The sequence below is a fragment of the Rhinolophus hipposideros genome (genome assembly GCF_964194185.1).
Source record: "Rhinolophus hipposideros genome assembly, chromosome: 22".
In the NCBI taxonomy this organism is placed as follows: Eukaryota; Metazoa; Chordata; class Mammalia; order Chiroptera; family Rhinolophidae; genus Rhinolophus; species Rhinolophus hipposideros.
Window position 1 is genome coordinate 7,936,625 of NC_138068.1, and position 20,847 is coordinate 7,957,471.

The 20,847-nt window shown below is 45.5% G+C and overlaps 1 protein-coding gene across 6 annotated transcripts in view; it reads left to right on the top strand.

The window, feature by feature from the left end:
• Positions 1-367: 367 nt before the first annotated feature.
• ZFP64 (ZFP64 zinc finger protein) overlaps positions 368-20,847 on the top strand; it is a gene marked incomplete at its 5' end in the record, with an annotated part of 72,616 nt that continues 52,136 nt past the window's right edge. For 2 of the 6 annotated variants that reach the window (XM_081034043.1, XM_081034045.1), the window contains 5 exons: positions 395-570; positions 3,855-4,094; positions 15,633-15,794; positions 16,830-16,892; positions 19,901-20,152. In XM_081034043.1, the coding sequence (XP_080890169.1) occupies positions 525-570; positions 3,855-4,094; positions 15,633-15,794; positions 16,830-16,892; positions 19,901-20,152 (763 nt within the window). Of the gene's footprint in view, positions 571-3,854; positions 4,095-15,632; positions 15,795-16,829; positions 16,893-19,900; positions 20,153-20,847 lie in introns of all 6 variants that reach the window. The other 4 variants (XM_081034044.1, XM_081034046.1, XM_081034041.1 and 1 more) reach the window with 4 other exon arrangements.

Sequence of the window (20,847 nt, forward strand, 5' to 3'; positions counted from 1 at the left end):
CCCACCGCACCCCGAGCACCCCCACCCCACCACCAACTACAGCCCGACACGGTCCTCTCTGCAAACCACCCCGGCCACCCGCCTGGGGGACCAGACGCCCAGGGTGGCAGGTGCAAAGGCACCAGGTCCGGGGAGGACAAAAGTGTCGGCCTAGACCGCAGGGGTGCGGGCCGGGGGCGCCTCCGTCGCCGCCCGCCGTCACCCTACGCTCCCGGGCGCGTGTGCGCCTCCCAGCTCCCCGGGGATTCCGCGAGTCCCCGGCCGCGCGGCTCCGGCCTCGGGATTGGCCCGCAGCTTCCCCCGGGAGCCGCTGATGCAAAGCCAGGTTGCGGCGGCCGGGCCCGGCCAGCGCCCTCTAGGCAGCGGAAGTGGAGCTTGCATTACATCCGTCCTCCCCGCCTCGCAGAGTTGGGAGAAGGAAGGCTGGGGGTGTGGAAAAATAAAAGGAAAAGTCCTTGCACCATGTAGACCGGCGCCCCCCACCCTAGCCCCCCGGCCGGCAGGGAGCCTCCCAGTCCGCGGCCATGAACACGAGCAGCGAGGGCGAGAGCTTCCCGGGCTCCGTGCAAAGTAAGTGCTTTTCCGGGCGCAGTGCGCGCTCCGGGGCCCGGGCCCAAGCGCGTCTGCGACGCAGTGAGCAGGCCCGGGGCCCCGAAATCGGGGTGACGGCCCGGAGCTGGTGTCTCGGGGACCGCGGCGGGCGCGCCGTGCAGGGGGCGCTGGAGTGGGGGCACCTAACCCCGTACAGGGCGGGGGGCGCTCTCCAGCCTCGCAAGACTCCTACGAAGAGAACGGTGGGGGAGGGCATGCTTTCAGACAATCGCCACCCCCTCGAGACGTTTCCCGCCCCCCAACGGAGTTTGGGGGGGGGATTTGGGGTAACCGTGGCAACCCTGGTGGGAAAACTTCTGCCTCGGTGGTCCCAAATCCTTGAAGTCTGGGGAGCGGACTGTCTCACGAGGTCTGTCTGGCTGGGCTTGCCCCCTTACTGCAAAGCCTTTTCTACGTTAAAGGTGGAGCTTTGAATGGGCAACGGAGCCTTGGTCGTTTTCTTTGAGTTTGGGGTTCCTTTATATTTTCCTGATGAGGACAGCAGCCCCTGGTTTTGCCTGGTGCATTGTTTCCCAAAGTGTGGTCCGGGGACTGAGTGCAAACCAACCACCTGGGAGCGCGAGCGCTTATTTAAAAAAAATATAAATAAAACTCTCTGGGCCCCACCCATCTGGTCGGGGAATGGGGTGGAGACCGGGGCCAGAGGGATCTGCCGGCCGGCCTTCCCTGGGAGAATCAGATGCACAGAAAGTTTGAGAACCCCTGGCACAAGGGTTTGCAGACCCCTAGCACAGAGTAAGCGCTTAGACTGTTAGCTGTTGCTGTTAACAGTTTGAGAGACATTGGCTCTCCAACTTGGCTGGGTATTCCTTGCATAATTTGTGAAAACCACAGATTTCCCTAAACCCCAGTGCCCCTTCCCCCCACCTCCTTTATGACTCATCTCGGAGGTGGGACTCAGATATGTCCGTGTTTAACCCCTAGCCACCCATCCCCAGGTTTTTCTGCTGCTGACACAGGTTTGGAGAACTTTGCAAAGATAAAAGAATTCTTTTTGTTGGTGGTGAGCACACACTGAGCACAGTGGTTTTTATTTGGTCTCAATTACTGCTCACTACCAGCGCAAGAGGTGGGTGTATTTTATCATTCCACATGTTCAGAGGGCCATACTTTCAAGTTCAAATAGGAGACCTCAGTAAGAATCCCACCAGGAGACATGCTGAGGGAGGGGACCCCCCTTGTGCTGGACTTTTACAAGCACCATCTCATCTAACCCTCATCATCATACTGGGAAGCAGAAACTTCTCTTCTCCCCATTTCACCCTGGGTACCAGTCCTGTCTGATCATTAAGGAAAGGTCAGCAATGCAAGACACCTCCTCCTTCGGGTCCTTGTGTTCCTCTTAGTCCCATGAGCATCTCAGCAGCTGCAGGGAAGCAGGTTCCAGAGGAGAAGCCAAGTCTTTGTTCCTTCCATCCACTGATTTCAAAGTATATAAGTACCCAGGGGGCTCTGCTCCTCGCAGCTGAGAAAACGTTCTCATGCTCAGCCCAGAGCATTTCTCCTTAGCACATTGACCAACGTGTATTTCTAAACAGACTCCTCGTCTTCGTTAGACTTGGAGGAAATTGAACACGATGTAAATACTGTATACATTTCCAGAAAATTATAATGCATGGATGCCAACCATATACGCACAAAGTAGTTCTCACATTATTTAGGCTTGGGGGAAATAACGTAAAGACCTGATGGTTACTGAGAAGAATATGAAGCATGGAGAACATGAAATCATGTGTTGTCATTAAATATATTTATAAATATATTTTAGAGATGTCGCGCATGCTTATGTGATATTATGTAGGGGAGAGATTAGATTTACAGTACATGATGATCTTAAACAATTTTCAATTAAAGGCAATTTTTAATTGATGATGAATGGAAGAAAATATTTTGTAATGTTCCTGGTACACATACGTGGAAAAATTGTGAGTGTAGAACTGATTCTGGGTCGTGAATATACTAGGTGATATATAGATGATATATTATAGAATTGTATGCTTGAAACCTACCATGTTTCCCCGAAAATAAGACCTAGTCGGACCATCAGCTCTAATGTGTCTTTTGGAGCAAAAATTAAGACCCGGTCTTATTTTACTATAATATAAAACTGGGTCTTATATAATATAATGTAATGTAATACGATACAATACAATACAATATAATACCGGGTCTTATATTATTAATTTTTGCTCCAAAAGACGCATTAGAGCTGATGGTCTGGCTAGGTCTTATTTTAGGAGAAACACAGTATGTAATTTTATTAACTATTGTCACCCCAATAAATTTAATTAAATTTTTGAAAACAAGAAAGATTGTGAGTGATTTCCCCCTGCTTCTCTTCCAAATTTTCTGTTATAAACATGAGTCTCCTTATAATAGGGCAAAGAAAATTTTAAAAAGAAAAATTAAGATCATATTAGAGATTTGTTACTTAGTGGTATTTTTTTAGTAAACATTTACGTAGCACTTTCTAATATAATGCCAGGTACTGTGGTGAGTGCTTTGCAAATGTTAACACAGTATTAACTCTTGGGAGCATTACTATCGCGAAATAATGTCCCCCTCAGTTAGGAACGGATTTTGACTGCAAAGCACACAACAAAACTCTGCTAGCCTAATGAGAAGTCTGGAATTGGTTGATTCAAGGGATCAGTGAAGTAAAGACTAATATCTGTAGGGATCTTCGCATTTTCCTCATAGTTACAACATAGCTGCAGAAGTCCCTGGCATCACACCTGCATTCGAGGAAGAATGTCTCTTCCCTTTTTATCATAAAAGCCAAACTTTCTCCAGCAGCTCCACTAGCATTGTGCTGGAGGGTTTCCCGAGTATGTAGGGAACCAAGATTGTTTAGACTAGTGGATCTTACAGTGCGGGTGAGGTAGGGTTTGGAAATGTGGAAGGATTGGTTTTCATAATGACTGGGAAGTACAGCTCCCTTTCCGTTGGGGTCCTTAGAAAGGCAGGTCAGTCCTACACAGCAAAGAAATTTTCCTGAATAAAATGCCACGAGTGCCTCTGGACAAAGATGTGTTAGGAACCATCGCATGGGTCTGGGTACGTTGCTGCTGGGAAAGAATTGGGATTCTGTCTGCAAGGAAGAAGAGGCTAAGGGAATGGACCCTGGGCCAGCAACTAGCCGCATCTGCCACCGTGTCCTTTTTTCCTACCCTGACTCTGGCTGGTGTTGTCATTTCAGGCTGCTTGGAATTAATCTGTGACTTTCCCTTTGTCCCATGGAGTTCCAGGTGGCACAACGGTGCTGGTTGAGCTGACTCCCGACATCCACATCTGTGGCATCTGCAAGCAGCAGTTTAACAACCTGGATACCTTTGTAGCTCACAAGCAGAGTGGCTGCCAGCTGACCAGCACCGCCGGGGCAACCCCCAACACGGTCCAATTTCTATCCGAGGAAACGGTACCTGCCACCCAGACTCAGACCACCACCAGAACCATCACCTCGGAGACCCAGACGATCACAGGTATGGCTGGGGGATGGGGCGTCTGTTAAAGTTGGTGATGTCCCAAATGCTTCCTTGGAACTTGTGAAAACTCTTGGTTCCCCAGGTCCATCCTCCCCCTAGGGTTGCTGAGTCATTATTTTTAACAAGGTCCGCTGGGCAAACAGCTGCCCGGCCAGGTTTGGAAATGGCTGGGTTAAAAAATTAAGTGTTAGCGGTAATAAATGTTGTCACATGGTAAACAAACAAACAAACACAAACAGGTTTCTAACACAAAAACCTATACACTAAGAAAAAAAATGTTGGTGAGACATACATTGCAATTAAAAAAAAAATGGTTATTTTGGGTGATGGGAGTATGCGTGTGATCCCTGCATTTGCGTTATTTGTGTAAAGAGACAAAAAACATAGGGGCTTTTTTATGTTTTTAAATCTATAAACAAGTGTTGATATCTTACACACACACACACACACACACCCCTATACTTAAACCTATATACTCTGTCTTAAGAACCAGACAGATCACTTTAAAAAGTATGAGGTGACTCATTTATAAGATAGTACAGATACTGCTGGATCCTGTGGGGACTTGGAGAATATATTCCTTAGCTAAAGGCATTCGCATTTTTAGATTAAAATATATATATTTTAATGTACTTACCAAAGAAGACAGGTTGTAGACACTCCCCTCCCCCCAAAAAAGAAAAAGAATCATGTATGTGGTTGCAAATAAAGTTGCAATTTTTCTGAAGTACAAACAATGTATTAAAAAGTCTAAAAACAACAGGAAAAAAATGGCAGCATGTATGCCTAAGGCCAGATGTCCCTCATACATAAAGAACTCCTAAAATCAATAAAAGCAGAGAAAAAGAACCAAGTGAAAAAGTCAGAGGGCATACAAGAGGACACGACACATGAAATAATGCTTTCTCACCTTAGTAACTAAAGAAATGCAGCTCAAAAGAAGGCTTAGGGTAAGGATACCGCTTTCCTTTTCTGGGGATGTTTGTGATATTTTCCCAGTCTCAACTATTATATTTGAAATCTTCCACATTTTAAAATGTGCATAAACACATTTACCCAGTAAGTCCACTTCCAGGTAGTTATCCTATAAAACTTGATAAACAAATGTGTGAGGGTATTTGTTTCTGGTATATACTGCAAAGAAAGTGCAACTTCTATATGTCTACACACCAAGGGGAATTCAGAGAAATACATATCAGAGATTCAGACAGTGAATTGCGACTTCGCCTTGAAAACGGAAGCTACATCTGTGTGCACCCGTAGAACACTTCTCACAGTAAATGTGAAAAACGTCCTTTTGCATACTTACATAGTATTGTATTCAAGGAAAGCTTCTAGAACAGGAATGAGGCAGGTGATGTGAAACAAGGAAGTGTACGTTGTGTGTCAGCATTAGGGAATGGTGGGGACGGTGGTGAAGTGGAGAGAGCTGCTCTTTGGATCCAGTCAGTTAGATAGTTGGGCTTTTCAGAGAAACTGAAAACTGTGAAATGTCCCAAATTTTAAAACATTCATGGCCAGACAAAATACATCTGTGAGCCTGAGTGAGGCCACAAGCTTTTTCGAGCTGATTCTCAGTGTTTTCCAAATAGTGCATGTGGAGCTGAGGAGTTAACTTCCACCTTATCAATTGTAGATTGGTGTGATGTTTGATTTTTTTTTTTTGGCAATAAGCAAATTCTGTGGTTGTTTCCCTAATGCATCCACCATAATGATTCTGCTGAGGTGTTTTTGCTTTTTGTTTTTGTTTTTTTTAATTCAAGTTTATTGGGGTGACAATGGTTAGTAAAGTTACATAGGTTTCAGGTGTACGATTCTGTAATACATCATCCATATCTCACATTGTGTGTTCACCACCCAGAGTCAGTTCTCTTTCCATCACCATATATGTGATCCCCTTTACCCTCATCTACTACCCCCTTGCCCCCTCTGCTGAGTTTTTAAAACATTGGAATATAACTAACTGATCACCTCACAAACCTTAATGGAAGTACCTTGAGGTCTTCCTACTTTCTCCTGAGATTATCTTAATTATCATGTTAGAGGAAGTCACCAAACAAATGTTAAAACTAAAAAAATACCTTAGAGATGGACCTGCTATGACCTTCTCATTTTACAGCTGGGCAAAGGGAAGCTGTGAATGGGGATAAGACATGGCCAAGGTCCCCCCACAAGTTCAGAACAGTCCTGGGACTTACATATTTCAGCCCTACCCTAATGGTCTTCTCCCTGAAGATTTAGTGTTCTGTGTCCCGTCCTCAAAAACAGATGCCCAGTAACCCCACACTCTGGGCCTGAAGCCTATAGCACAATGCCCCAGAGTGAGGGGCTTCAAGGCTCACACTTTATTTGTGACCATTCCGTTTTTCTAGATTCTGAGCCTTTGCTGATGCTGTTCCTTCTGCCTGAAATACCTTTCCTGCCTTTACCTGGCTGATGCCAGCTCAGCCTCCAGACTTTAAGTTTTATGACGCTCTACATGCAAAGGATCTGGCTTGATCTTGGGACACTCCCTTCCCATCCCCTCTGAATTGCATAATGAACACCTTTCTGCTTCCTAAACAAGCCACGTTTCCTCTAGCCTCAGAGCCTTTGTATGTGCTGTTCCCTCTGCCTGGAACTGACTTAATTCTTATGCATGCATCAGAGCTGAGCTTAGGCATTTCAGCAAAGGCCCCTTCATTGACACCACACACACACACACACACACACACACACACACACACACACACTTCTCCCAGACCAGGTCAGGTCCCCATAATCAAATGCTATTTGCAGGACAAACTGAAGGTCTGTCCCATCCCTGAACCATCAGCAACATAAGGTCATGGGTTGCACCCCTCATGTTCCCCACTGGACCCCCAGCACCTACAAGGCACTGGGCACAAAGGAACTCATTCTCGGTTGAGTAAATGAACAGCTGCCCAGATCTAACACCCACCAGTAAAGCTGACCCCACACCAAACAACTGTTCCTTCTTCTGTCCTCCTAGTGCTTTGCTCAGAGATGTCACCCTCCTCTCCGTGTTCCCGCGGCCCTGCGATCATTCCCTCTTGCCATGCCTCAGTTTTCTTCACACCCTGCATACTCAGGCGAAGCCTGGAGTCCTCTCTGTGCCCAGCTCAAAATACCCGGCTGAGTTTGGCACCCACTGGCACCCATTCTGAGCCCCCAACATACACTGCTGGACGTGAGTCCCAGTCTCATACCCCACAGCCCTAGACGGTGGGCAAGTCACTTCCCCTCTCTGATTAATATTCCTCATCTGTAAAAAAGAGCTATTATAGTACCTAATACTATTAGGTAATAGAATTGCATGCCTAATACCTAATGTCATTGGGTGATTGTGAGGACTCGGGGATAATCTACATAAAGGACCTGGGGCAGAGTAATTGGGCCCAATAAATGACTGCTTTTATTAATGTAGAGATTAATGAACAGGTGATGAACGGACGGATGGTGAGATTTGCAGTGGGCGGCTTCTCTGCCCGACTCAGCTCCTCTTTCTGATTGTTCCTGTTTCAATCAGAAGCCACAAAACAGACAGAATCTTGCTTTTTTCCCCCTTTCTTTTGCATTATCTAGTTTGTTTTTCTGGGCCCAACTCCCCCCAAGCCTGGGCTGCCATGTGCCACTGGCGGCAGTTCCCAGACCTGCCTATGGACCAGAGTCCCAGGGGAGCTTGTTAAAGGTACTGGTCCTGAGTGGGCTCCACCTGCTGAATCTGGATCTTGGGGGGTAAGGATCACACATCTGTTTTTTTAACAAGCTCCCAGGAGATTCCGAGTCTCAACTGGGTTGGAGAGTCTCACCGTCCAAGGCCACCACCCGACCCGACACTGGCAGATTTCTCCAAATACTCTCACCCAGATGTGGTGCAGACTTAGTTGTCGTTCTTTGGCCCTTGATTCAGCTGAACCCTTCCTCACTCAGCTCATAGGTCTCCTCTGTGTCTAGCAATAGTTGGATATAAGTAAAATGTATTCTCTGCCTGCCAGCTTTGCTACCTGTTGTTTCACGTTTGATTTAAGAACTTTCCTGTAGGAGCAGTAAAATTAGATGGTAATGCTGGTGAGAAAAAAAAAAAAATTGGCATCTCAGATGCATTTTCGAAGTTCGTGGCTTAAGATCAAGGGGCTTTGGAGTCATGGCCCTGAGTTGGAGTCTTGCCTGCATAGGGTGTAAGGAGCCAGCCATGAGACCGTGACACGATACAAGGATGCTTGGAGTTTCATTTGTAATGTGGGGACAGGAATACATAGTCTGGGGTCCTGAGCCAGACTGGGATGAAATCCTGGCTGTAACCACTTATTCACCAGGTAACCTTGGGTCTCAGTGTCTCCGTTTCCCCAACTGTAAAATGGGTGTAATGATAGTACGTAGTAGTCAATTTAGAGGGTTCTGACCAGGATTTAGTGGCTCCTATGTGGAAAACACTTAGAGTTGTCAATGTTAGCTCGTATTTACCAAGTCAGGGGATGTGAGAAGTAAATGAAACACGGAAAATGTTGACACAGGGCATGGCTCATGGCAAGCCCCTAGCCAACATTCGTTGAATTGATCCCTTGACTTAGAAGGATCTTCCGCTCCCCTTCTGGTTGATTCCTACTCTTCAGGTCCCAGGTTAAACGTCACCTCCACCTAGAAGGTAGCCATGATTTCCCCCAAACACCTATCCTTGATGTTAGGTTTCTCACTGCTTCCCCACCTAACACTTATCACAGTGGTTATTAATTAGTTATTTGGTGACAGACAATCTTTAGTTATCCATAGCAGTGACTTCAGATAATCCTGGGGGTCTGGCAATGGCAGCAAATGCAGCAGCAGCTATGCTCTGATGGAGAGTGGGAGGGCCTATGGGCAACCAGCCGAGAAAGGAAAGCAGCCCCGACAGCCAGCAAGCCTCATCTACCAGATCTCAGTGTTGCCAGGAGCTGGACTGGCCCCCACAGGTAGGCCATGCTATTCTCCTGCTGAACATAAACAGTTTCACGGAACATCAACATCAGACACGGCCCCTCTGTGACTGTGGTGGGACAGAACAAACACAAGAGCCACAAAATACCCAGCATTCCCTTGCCCACTAATCTGAATGACGGCTGCTTCTCTACCTATTACTGCTTTCACCTTCTCTGCTTTTCGGTGATATTTATTAAGATATCAAATTATGGACTTTTCCCCACTTCCTGACAGCTGCCAATGCAGACTTCCTTGAATCTCCCTCAGCAACATTTAACATGAGCCCTGAACTGTAAGTCCTTTCTAGCACCCTCTTACTGAGATGTTCCACTGTTCCCATGGTGTAAGAGCTCCCCCAGAGCAATGAGTAAACTTATTTAACTACCAGTGTGTTCCTGGTGGTCTGTGGCCAGAGGACATTGACATAGGGCAGACCCAGCCCACCCCGTTGATTTTTGAAAGCCTTAAGAAAGACTCTGAAGGCTCAGTGGCCTGTGGGGCATAGACGAGTGGTTTAATTTCTAGTTTACTAGACCGCTTATCTCCCTGCAGGCAGGGACCTAATTAGTCTTGTTTTCGCCACCCAGCACCAGACCTGGTACAGCACAGACACTCAGTAAAACAGTTACCGACTGACTAGAGGAAAGGGCAATGATGAGGATTAAATTCGTTAATGGGCATGAAGCACGTGGCGTGCCGTCTGCCCCACCATGAGGACCTGGAGAGGGCAGCTTCGGGACTGGTGTGTGGCAGCTGTTGGAGCCGAGAGAATGGAAGTGTTCACTCAGGGAGAATTCCAGGACCATGGGCGGGGGAGGAGGGTCTATTTGTAAGACATTCAAGCCCAGCCACCTGTGACAGCACAGCCTTATGCAAAGAGTTCATGCAGCAGATTGGCCCCAAGGGGGGAAAGCCAGGGGGGAAAATTGTGAGGGAGATCGAGCATATATAATCAGTCTCGAAATTGAAAGACTCACCTGCCTCTGGGAGGAAGATGGTAGGAAGGGGGCATTTCCTCATGGTGGCCTGGGGGTGGCGCAGCTCGAGGCAAGATCTGGTAACAGTGGCTAGAGATGACACAGGAGCATGTGGTAGGAGGAATGCTTCATCCCGGGCCTTTATTCTGAAGGAGCTGGGGAGGCATTGAAGGTTGTGGAGGATGGGAGTGATTTAGTGAGACAAACTTAAAGATTTGCCGGAAGGGTCTGGCAGCAACAACTACACTAATCATGATGGCGAATTCTTACGTGTAGTGCTTATTAAGTGCCAATCACTTTTCTAAGGACTCTGTATGTAGAAGTCTTTGTCACAATCCTCAGTGGAATACTGAGAATTATTATCCCCACTGTACAAGTAATGAACTAAGGCACAAAGGGGTTAAATGACTTACTCAAGATGACAGAGCCAGAAAGTGCAGAACTGGGTCTCAAACCCAGGCTACCTGGCTGCAGAATCTGTGCACTGACCCCTCCACAGCATCCGTCAGCAAACTCCTCGTCACAGTGTTTCTCAAAAGAACCACCTGAAACTTCAGTGCAAACGCTGTCACAGGCCCTGCCCTGGGGATGACATCTGGGGTGGGTCTGAGCAGGGTCCTGGGAATCTGAACCAACCTCTGAGGGCCTGGGTCAGTTCAGGTGCTTTCCATTGCTCTTAACACCCAACTACAAAGGGCTGGACTGTAAAACATGGGTTATGTCTCCGGACAAGAACGGACAGGGCAGACCCAGGGTAGGTTCTGTAGCTCAAAGGTGGTGGATTCTTGGCATCATCTTGCTGTCCTTGGCAGTGGGCTTTGTCCTTTGGCTGTGCCCTCCGTGCCCCTCATGGCCGAAGATGGCTGCTTCTGCTTTAGGCCTCTAGTTCTCACTCAACCATGTCCGCAGATGGGGAAAGTTTCTCTTTGTCCAGGAGGAAAGGCTTCCCCCAAAACTCAAGGTCCTACTGACTAAGATGGGACATGTGCCCAGTTCCACTGTCATGGGGCAGCTGGGCCAACAAGGGACGAGGAAGAGGGCTTAGCAGTGGAATCCAATCACCAGGGCCCCTGTGCAGAGCCACACGCCTGCCCCTGCCTTGTCAGACAGGCTGGACTAGAACAAGAGTTCTCAAAGCTGGTGTGCAAAAGAATGACCTAGAAAGCGCGTTAAAAATAATTATAAAGACTTTACCACAATCTCTGCATCCGACTCTCTGGTACATGATCAAGTTTGAAAACCGCTGGACCAGGAGAAGGAGAAGAAAAGATGGAAATCCATCAGTGGCTGGCACATAGTAGGTGCTCAGCAGATCTGAATGAATAAGTGAACTGAGCGCTGGAAGTGGGAAGGAAGGGTGGGGGTGGGGCATGGAACACAAACTCTGTTCCGTTTGTGGTGTTAGTTTGAGTTGTGTTTTTCCTGTTTGGTGAATTCCCAGTATAGAGCTGGTTAGTTTTCTTTTGCTGAGGAATGAGCCTGTAACAGACCTTTACTTTCGGTATCGTTTAAGCCAAAGAGGAGATTTTTATTTAGAAGGGTATAGGAAATCACTGAGGACTAAGGGCAGGGATGCAGCTGGATCTCAAGGAGGCTGACACCAAAAGCTAGAAGTATATCAGGGCTCTCTAGATGCTCACAGCTCCACCTGTAGTCTGAGGACCACGACCACTGCCCAGGAGCTTGTTAGAAATCCAGCCTTAGCCCCACCCAGAACTACTGAATCAGAATCCGCGTTTTAAAGTGATTCCAAGATGGTCTGTGCGCATGACACAGTTGGTGGAGCACTCTGTCCTCGGAACAGCTCCCAAGTTTTAGGCCTTCTTTTTTCAGAAGGAAAGTCCACACCAAAACGCAGTATTTTAGTCCTAATTTCAGGGTAAGCGGATCTCATTGGCCCAGCGCCTCTCAAGTGTCTGCTAGAACGGTAAGGTCTAAGCTCAAAGGTTACGGCTAACATCCCCATTTTGCTGGCAAAAGAACTGGAGAGCAGAGAAATGATTTGGTCAAGAACCCACAGCTAGTGAGCGGTGGAGACAGAAGTTGGTCCCAGGACAGAGGAGTTCTCTCTGTCTCTGTCTCTCTCCCTCCTCCCCTCCCCCCAGCCCTCTTCCCCACTACCACCTGGGAATGGGTGGCTACTCCAACGTCAAATTACACACACACACTCAACGCAGCGCCTCAGTGACCAGGGCCTCCACAAGGCTTTCCCTGGGGTATCTGCAGGTCCCACTGTTCACAGTGGCTCCAGGAAAGAAGCAGTGTGGGGGAGGGGTGGGAGAGAATGACCCTGATAAAACGGAGTCTACAACCAGCCTGGGTAACTGGATGCCCCGATGCCCCTTTGTTGGCTGTTGAATTCCAGACACCTGCAACAGCATACTATTAATAATTCTGGGCTTCCATGTTCTCTGTTGCAATGTCACCTTCCCACTGAGGCCTTCCCCGATCACATTCCTTAAAACTGCATGCCCCCCGGGACTCCCTGTACCCCTTCCCTGCTTTATATTTCTCTGTAGCATTTTGCTATATACTTATATTAACTATATAGTATATATTTAAATGATTGCCTGCACACTCCCAACTAGAGCTCCATGAAGGCAGGGAATTTTGCCTGCTTGGCTCACTGATGTGTTTCTAGTGCCTAGAATCATGCCTGGAACCCAGTAGGTGCTTAATAAATATTTGCTGAATAAATAAATGAATAATGACACCAGTGATAACACTTTTACATGCCTCATCTCTAGTCCTCACAACAGCTCTAGGAGATAGGACTGGAAATTGCCCCCATTCTCCAGGTGAGGAAACAGGCTCAAAGAGATAAGACATAAGAGCCCAAACTCTTGAACAAACCCTTTGCAGTCTAGGAGCCATCTATTTTGGGGTGACTTACACGGTATGTGTGATTAGCCCATCCCCCAAATGACCCCTGCAGTTAGGTGCCTGGCTCCCTTTGCTTCCTGCTGCCTCCCCCTGATACCAAAAGCACAGGCGACAACTGGCAAGCCTGGGCAAATGGGATTGCATGCACACTCTGTGCATCAAAGGAAACAACACAATGAAAAGGCAGCCTACAGAATGGGAGACATTTGCACCCCGTATATCTGAGGAGTTAATATCCAGAATACGCGCCTCTGTTTCCCCTGGGCTGTAACTTGCCACCAAAGGGTTGCTGAGGCTCATGGTGGAAGGGCAGGTAGGCAGTCAGGAGAGGAAGCCCCGCCGGTCTCCAGGAGTGCGGGAAGGCTCAGGTGCAGGCGGCTGCCGGGCTCAGCATTTACCTTCCGGGAGGGCTGTGAGGACTCCAGGCGCTGTGGGGAGGACCTGGCCACGCCCACAACCCCTGCCCCACGCCATGCCTTCCAGCCTTCTTTTTGTTCAAGAAGTTGTAGAGCAGAAAGTCACGATAGCATGACCAGCCATCCTAGTTCAGCGCTGAAAGTCCTATGTCCTGGGTGACCCACTGTCCCAGGCAAACAGGGACAGCTGGTCACCCTTGATCACTCCCATTGAGATTTCTATGCCTGGTTCTGCTTACCTGTTAGTGGCTGACGTTTATGAAGACTCGACCATAGCTTCTGATTCTCTCATTAAACTGCAGCAACCCGATGAAGGGGAGACGGTGATTATCTCCACTTACAGGGGAGGCAACTGCAACTCAGAGTGGTTACATAACTCGCCTGAGGTCTCACGCACAGTCTGGCTGGACTCGTGTCAATTCAAAGATGCATTTTAAGAAATCTGAAACAGAGGACGACCTAGAATGACATTGCTGACAACCGACAGGCAGTCACACTAAAAAGGTGTCTTTGTGTGCCTGTGAACAAACTTGACCGTAGCTGCTCACCTTTTGGTCACTGGGACAGTTGTGTGCGGTGTTTGGAACTTACATGTTTAGAATGTCTTCCAAGATACTGCTTGATGATTCAGGTTAAAGATGAAAAGTCACTGTATACCCGGAAGTACCTGGAAACAGTAGCAGGGGGTTAACCTGACAGTGATGAAGCAAATGTGCAAAGACCTTTAAAAGAACTCATTCAGGGGCTGGCCCGGTGGCTCAGGCAGTTGGAGCTCCATGCTCCTAATTCCGAAGGCTGCTGGTTCAATTCCCACATGGGCCAGTGGGCTCTCAACCACAAGGTTGCCAGTTCAACTCCTGGAGTCCCACAAGGGATGGTGGGCTGCGCCCCCTGCAACTAGCAACGACAACTGGACCTGGAGCTGAGCTGCGCCCTCCACAACTAAGATTGAAAGGACAACAACTTGACTTGGGAAAAAGTCCTGAAAGTACACACTGTTCCCCAATAAAGTCGTGTTCCCCTTCCCCAATAAAAAAAAAAAACTCATTCAAGAAATATAGAATTTCTGAGGAATACCTGTATACATATATATAAGAGATATGAAAGCATTGCGTTCTGATGTGTTTAACTGGCAGCTTTTTTTATCTGTCGTACATAAAATCACGGTGCATCTTACAATCTATAACATCTTAGGTTCAGAGAAGGAAGATGTTTGTTTTGAGAGAAACGCTAACACTTCACACCTGTGGCGTGGATACCTATTACTCCTTCAGGCCCAGCCAAAATAGGTAGTGGTGGCCGGTCTGTATTGATTTAAATACGTATATTCTGTAAATAAAATGGCAAAATGTCCAAGGTGAGGCTTTGTGACAAATTTGGGAAAAAGAACAGAGCTTTCGGAGTCATCATTAGGGCCTCTTGGCCTGACACCTTCACCCAAAGAAAGAGCCCCCATTGGTCGTATTTACTCTTCATTGGAAGCCAAATCTCCATGTGACAAACTATATGTAATAAAGGAACAACGTATTTCCAAACCGCAAACCATAAATTTAGTTAACAAAGTAGTCACAAAATTTTTTTGTAAGAAAAAAAAGAAAGAAATTTGAAACTACCTATTTTATCTTTTATAACGATAAAGATGTTCGGTCTCTTTTTTTCTTCTTTTTTTCCTCAAAACGTCAGTGAGAGTACAAGGATTTTTTTTTTTTTCAGGAATACTTGTATTAAAAAGAGTACTGGTGTTTTCAGAGAGTACTTGTTGTGTTACCCTGAATTCCCTCAATCAGTTCCTTTCCAGTTGTTTGTTAGGATTTTATGGTCAAGCTTATGAAACTGTGGCTGAATAAACAGAAAACCTACCTGGCATAAATGATAGGGACGTTTCTTATTTATTTAATAAGTCTAGATTTGGATGGTTTCCGAGCTCTGGCCCAGCATCTGATTCTCTCTCCCCTGTGAATGGCTGCCACCGTTGCAGGCATCACATCCTCACTCCAGCATATCCAGAGACAGGGAGTGGGGCAACCAGGGCGGCAAGAATGAGCTTTCCTCGACTGCCTCTTTTTCTTCACCCACTTGTTTTTCATCTTGAACGAGAAACAAAATCTTTTACAGAAACCCCCCAGCAGGTGTTCTCTAGTGTCTCGTTGGCTGGAACAGGGTCACACGATCACCCCTAAGCAGCTAGGGAGACCGGGGAAAGCCAGCTAACATGTTCATTCTTTACAAAGGATGGTAGGCAAAGGGAATAGCTGTGGAATGTTCATCCTGTGAAAATTAATAAGCATTGTACCTTTCAGTTTCAGCTCCAGAATTTGTTTTTGAACATGGCTATCAAACTTACCTGCCCACGGAAAGCAATGAAAACCAGACAGCCACCGTCATCTCTCTCCCTGCCAAGTCACGTGCCAAAAAGCCCACAGCCCCACCTGCTCAGAAAAGGCTTAACTGTTGCTATCCAGGTAAAGGCCGTATTGTATTCTACTTGTGTAAAGCATGTGACGTTTACCAGGTTCCAGGGCTTAGCGCATGAATTCTTGACAGCCAGACATAGATGTTCTCCAAACTGCCTGGCTTAAAAATCAGAACCCCCAGTATTTTCATCATCACATAGGACCTCTCTCTCCCTGTCGCTGGTCACCATGCACAGTCTGTGAGACTTTGAAATGGGACTTGTGAGAATTTCATGTTACTGTGATTTTTTTTTTCCTGTCAGTGCTATAGCTTAGGAAAGATTTTTCTTTCCTTTTAAAAAAAAAAAGACAAAACTTTTCATTGGGAAATAATTTCAGAATTACAGAAAAGTTGTAAAAATAGTACAAAAACTTTCTGTATACCCTTTGTCTAGGTTTCCCAATGTTAACGTATTACATTTGCTTTGTCATTCTATGTATATGTATATTTTCTCTCAAACCATTTTAGAATAAGTTGCAGACATGATGTCCCTTTATCCCTAAGTACTTCAATGTGTATTTCCTAGAAACAAGGAATTTCTTTTGTAGAACCACAGTATAATCATCAAAACCAGGTAATTAACATTTATATACTCTATTATCACATTATTGAACGTTTTAAGATTTTACCAGTTGTCTCACTAATGCCCTCTGTATCAGAGGAAAAACATTTTTCCCTTGGTCCAGGTTCCAATTCACAGTCACACTTTGCATTTAATTTTCACGAGTCTTTAGTTTCCTTTAACTTTTGTCTTTCATGCCCCTGACATTTTTTGCAAAGTCCAGGCCAGTTGTTTTGTAAAAATTTCCTCCTTTGGGGTTTGGCTGATGTTCCTTTATGATTAGATTTAGGTTATGCAGTTTGGGCAGGAACCACAGCCGCGATGCTATGATCTTGGTCATATCAGGAGGTGCGTGATACCTGTTTGTCCTGTCACTGTGGAGTTAACTTTCATCATTTTGTTATGGAAGTTTCGGCCGTGTTTCTCCACTCTAAAGTTACTCTGTTTTCCTTTGTAACTCATCTTTCCTTGCCTTTTTAAGGTTGCCAATTCAAGACTGCCTATGGCATGAAGGACATGGAGCGTCATTTAAAAATTCACACAGGTAAGTACCATTTCTTTGGCACATATGCCCTGAACACATGTAGTGCTAGGAACTGGGGATTCACACGAGTCAGACACGTGATATGACATAGAACCTCCCTGGAATACAGATATAAATTAAATAAAAATAAGATGCTGTGTCTACACATGATTTTGGCAGGAAATGTTTAAAGCAGTAAAATCCAGGGATGGAACAAATATGAGCAAACTTACCTAGTGGCAATGTGAATTGCTACAGCCACTCTGAAATTAATCTGGCAGAATTAACTAAAATTCAGATGTGCCTATTCTCATTTTAAGGGGGTTCTTTAAATGTGTCTGTGTATATGCGTGTGTGTATACACACACGTGTGTCTGTGTGTGTGTGACAGAGAGATGATTGTAAAGAGAGGAATAAGGGGGAAGAATAGTAACTTTTATGTATCTTTACATTGTATCATTGGATGCAGTTAGTGTGTGTGGTTTTTACAATTTTGAAGGGGTAATTGAATAAATAAGTACTTCCTTTTTTAAAAGGAGAGGAAAAGATTGATGCATGGAAAAAAGAAAAATATGATTATTTCTAGTGATTTTAATTTTCTTTAAGGTATTTTTTTTGTCTCCCAGGTTTTCTGCATGAGTAGGGAATTGCTTTTAGACTATTTGTAACAAAGTATTAGATGCTCATATTCAATGATACACACATGTATCAATTTAGAATATAGGTGTGTATAAGGCAGGGACACACTGACATTGGGCTTGGGGGTCACTCATTGCCCAAAGCCTACATTTTAGCCTCAGCCTTTGGAAGATGAAATATCCAGCAGCTATTTCTGCTCTTCCTTGGCCATGGCCACTGGTTGCCTGGTTGTCCTTGGATCACCATCTTACCTCATCAACCTCACAATATCACGTCACTTGGATTTATTCTATCAGAATGTTAAGTTATTAAGTTTCAAGTATGGGTGAGCATTCCCAATGTAACAAGCAATGCATCTCTCCATGTGGTTTCATATGCTGCAGTGCCGTCAGTCAAGCATAGGATATTCGTCAGGGCAAGAGTAAAGGGCTGTAATTATTAATGAGGATGGGGGAAACATCATAAAATGTAAGTGAGCGCAACGACCTTCCGTCTGTCTCTACACATCTTCAGAAAGCATCTTCTATGTACAAACCCAAGCTTGGGTTTGTAAGATAGTTTCTACATAACTGCAGTGTCTCCATCAACATCTTCAAGGCAGAGAGTTGACAAAAAGGTGTCCTTACCTTAGTTACTTTTAGAGACAAGGTCGCAGCTGGAACAAGAATAGCAGGGCTCTTTACCCGCAGAGCTAGCCAGCATGTGCCCAGTATTGCAAATACTTACACACAGGATGGCGACCCACGAGCTAACTAGCAGCTGACAATAATGAGAAATTACTGTTGCTGGATTTTTAGATTTGACGACTAACATTTTTAACAGTAAACTTATAATCCTCAATATACTTTTAGACATATTCTTAAATGCCAGATGTGTATTCTGTGATGACAGTGATCATCATTCTGTGATGACAGTGATTTGGCTGACAACTGATCTGAGCACTTGGCTACTATTTAGGATTTGGCCAAAATACATATTGAACATATAAAGTAAAAGGTGAAAATCCTGACTCACCTCCTTCTTATCCCACAGCCTTAATAGTCTAGTGTGACTCATTCTTAGATTTTGGCATGCCTGTACCGAGCCTAAAAACACACACAATTTACTTTTTTCATCTCTTAGTAAGTTAATGTTGTATACACTATCACTGCAACGTGCTGCTTTCCATTCACTATTGGACATCTTTCCACTTTAGTAAGTTCGTATCGACTTCATTCATCTCCATGGACAAGTAAGGAACTGGTTCAGTAATTTATGGTACATCCATAGAGTGGAATACGTCTTCCAGCCGTCAAAGTCCTATTGTGGGTACTCATGATGCGAAAAGATGATTACAATTATTTTAAGTGGAAGAAAGTAGTCGTTGGGGAGGCCACGTTGACGAGAGCGAGATAGTCCTGGGTTCTGATCCCAGTTGTTGAGAGAAATAAAACCATTCACAGGCACAGTGTGTACAGTGATGTGGGCCAAGAAGTTTGTTTTACATCCACGCAGATACAAAAAAAGATGGGAAAAATATACATGAAAAAACTAGCAGTTATTCAGGGGTGACAAGTTGACATATGTATAATGAGCACAGAGGAAGCTGCTAGAGCAAAGAAACCCAGACACCCGCTCAGACAAGGTAGGGCTTTATGTGTCCCTTGCATAACTGACCAGAGGTGAGCAGGTGATCTCGAGCAGGTAAGCGGCTCTGTCCTATGAGATCACGAGTTCCTTCCCTGACATTAGGGTCCATTACGTTCCATGATCCACCATCTGCAGGTGGGCTGCCCCACCTGTCCACACCTGCCAATTCACCCCCATGTCTTGGTTACAGCTGGCAACAAGGAGGGGAAAGAAAAAAAGTTATAAAGCAAGCAATTTCCACTTACGAAAGGGACATAGTTACCTTCTTTGCTGTTCCATTGATGACTTTGTTGTAGAATCCCAGCTCACTGCATGTGAGGCTGAAAAATGTAATCGTTAGCTGGTCAGCCATGAGCTCCTACAGCTTAGGCATTCTGAGTTTTAGGGTATGTCTGATGTGAAGAGGAAACAAGGACAGAAAATGGGTATGAGACAAAGAACAGTTTCTGATTTTACTTTGCTGTACTTTAAAAATGTATTTCGGTTGCCTTTGATTTTTAATTACTAACAGATTCAGATTCAGTGTAGGAAAAATTAGAAAACACCAATAATAGCATAATAATAAAAGAAAATAGAAGAAATACCTTCCCCACACACATACCCTCCAAAAATGTTAGCTCTTTGCCAATCATCTATCCAGCTTTTGGGAATTTTCTAAATATGCTTTGGTAACTGTGTATTACGCTTCCCAAGGCAGTGGGAAATGAGCCTTTTTCTTTTTTGCTCTCGTTTCCTGATGCCATCTGTGTGTGTGTTTGAAGGAGACAAACCCCACAAGTGTGAGGTCTGTGGCAAGTGCTTCAGCCGGAAGGACAAGCTGAAGACCCACATGCGGTGCCACACGGGCGTGAAGCCCTACAAATGTAAGACGTGTGACTACGCCGCTGCAGACAGCAGCAGCCTCAACAAGCACCTGCGGATACACTCCGACGAGCGGCCCTTCAAATGCCAGATCTGCCCCTACGCCAGCCGCAACTCCAGCCAGCTCACCGTCCACCTGCGATCCCATACAGGTAAGTCCCTCCCAGTGTTCTCACTCTGTGCTCCTCACTTCCTGCTTCAGTCATCAGCGCCTTAAAGCATGTAGTCACGACGGAAGTAAATGAATTGGGGACGTTTGGTCATCCCATCCTGTGCAGTTTTGCGTTTCATCTGGCCAGAAGTGCCTGTATCGGTAAGATAGGGGGAACCATCAAATTTATAACAATGTACTGTGTTTCCCTGAAAATAAGACCTAGCAGTGCAATCAGCTCTATTGCGTCTTTTGGAGCAAAAATTAATGTAAGACCCAGTCTTATATAAGACCTGGTCTTATTTTACTATAAGACCATTTTTGCTCCAAAAGGCACATGAGAGCTGATAGTCTGGCTAGGTCTTATTTTCAGGGAAACACGGTATATATATTTATGTAACTTTATAACTTATTCACTAGTGTTTAATTGAGGAGGTATGCTAAATGAAATAGAGGTATAAGCAATGCAGTTTTAATAAATTTCTGTATAATGGTTGGTTAGGCATTTCACTCATTTTTAAGTATACTCTGATCAGTTCAGCATGGGACAGCTGGATGGAAAAACTCAGCAGAGTAGGTAACAAATTATGTATATTTTCCTTTTATCAAGTGTATCCATTATCTATCGATACAATGATGCCGTGTAACAACCACCACAAAACCTCAGTGGCATGTTATCCTAAGTATTTATTTCTC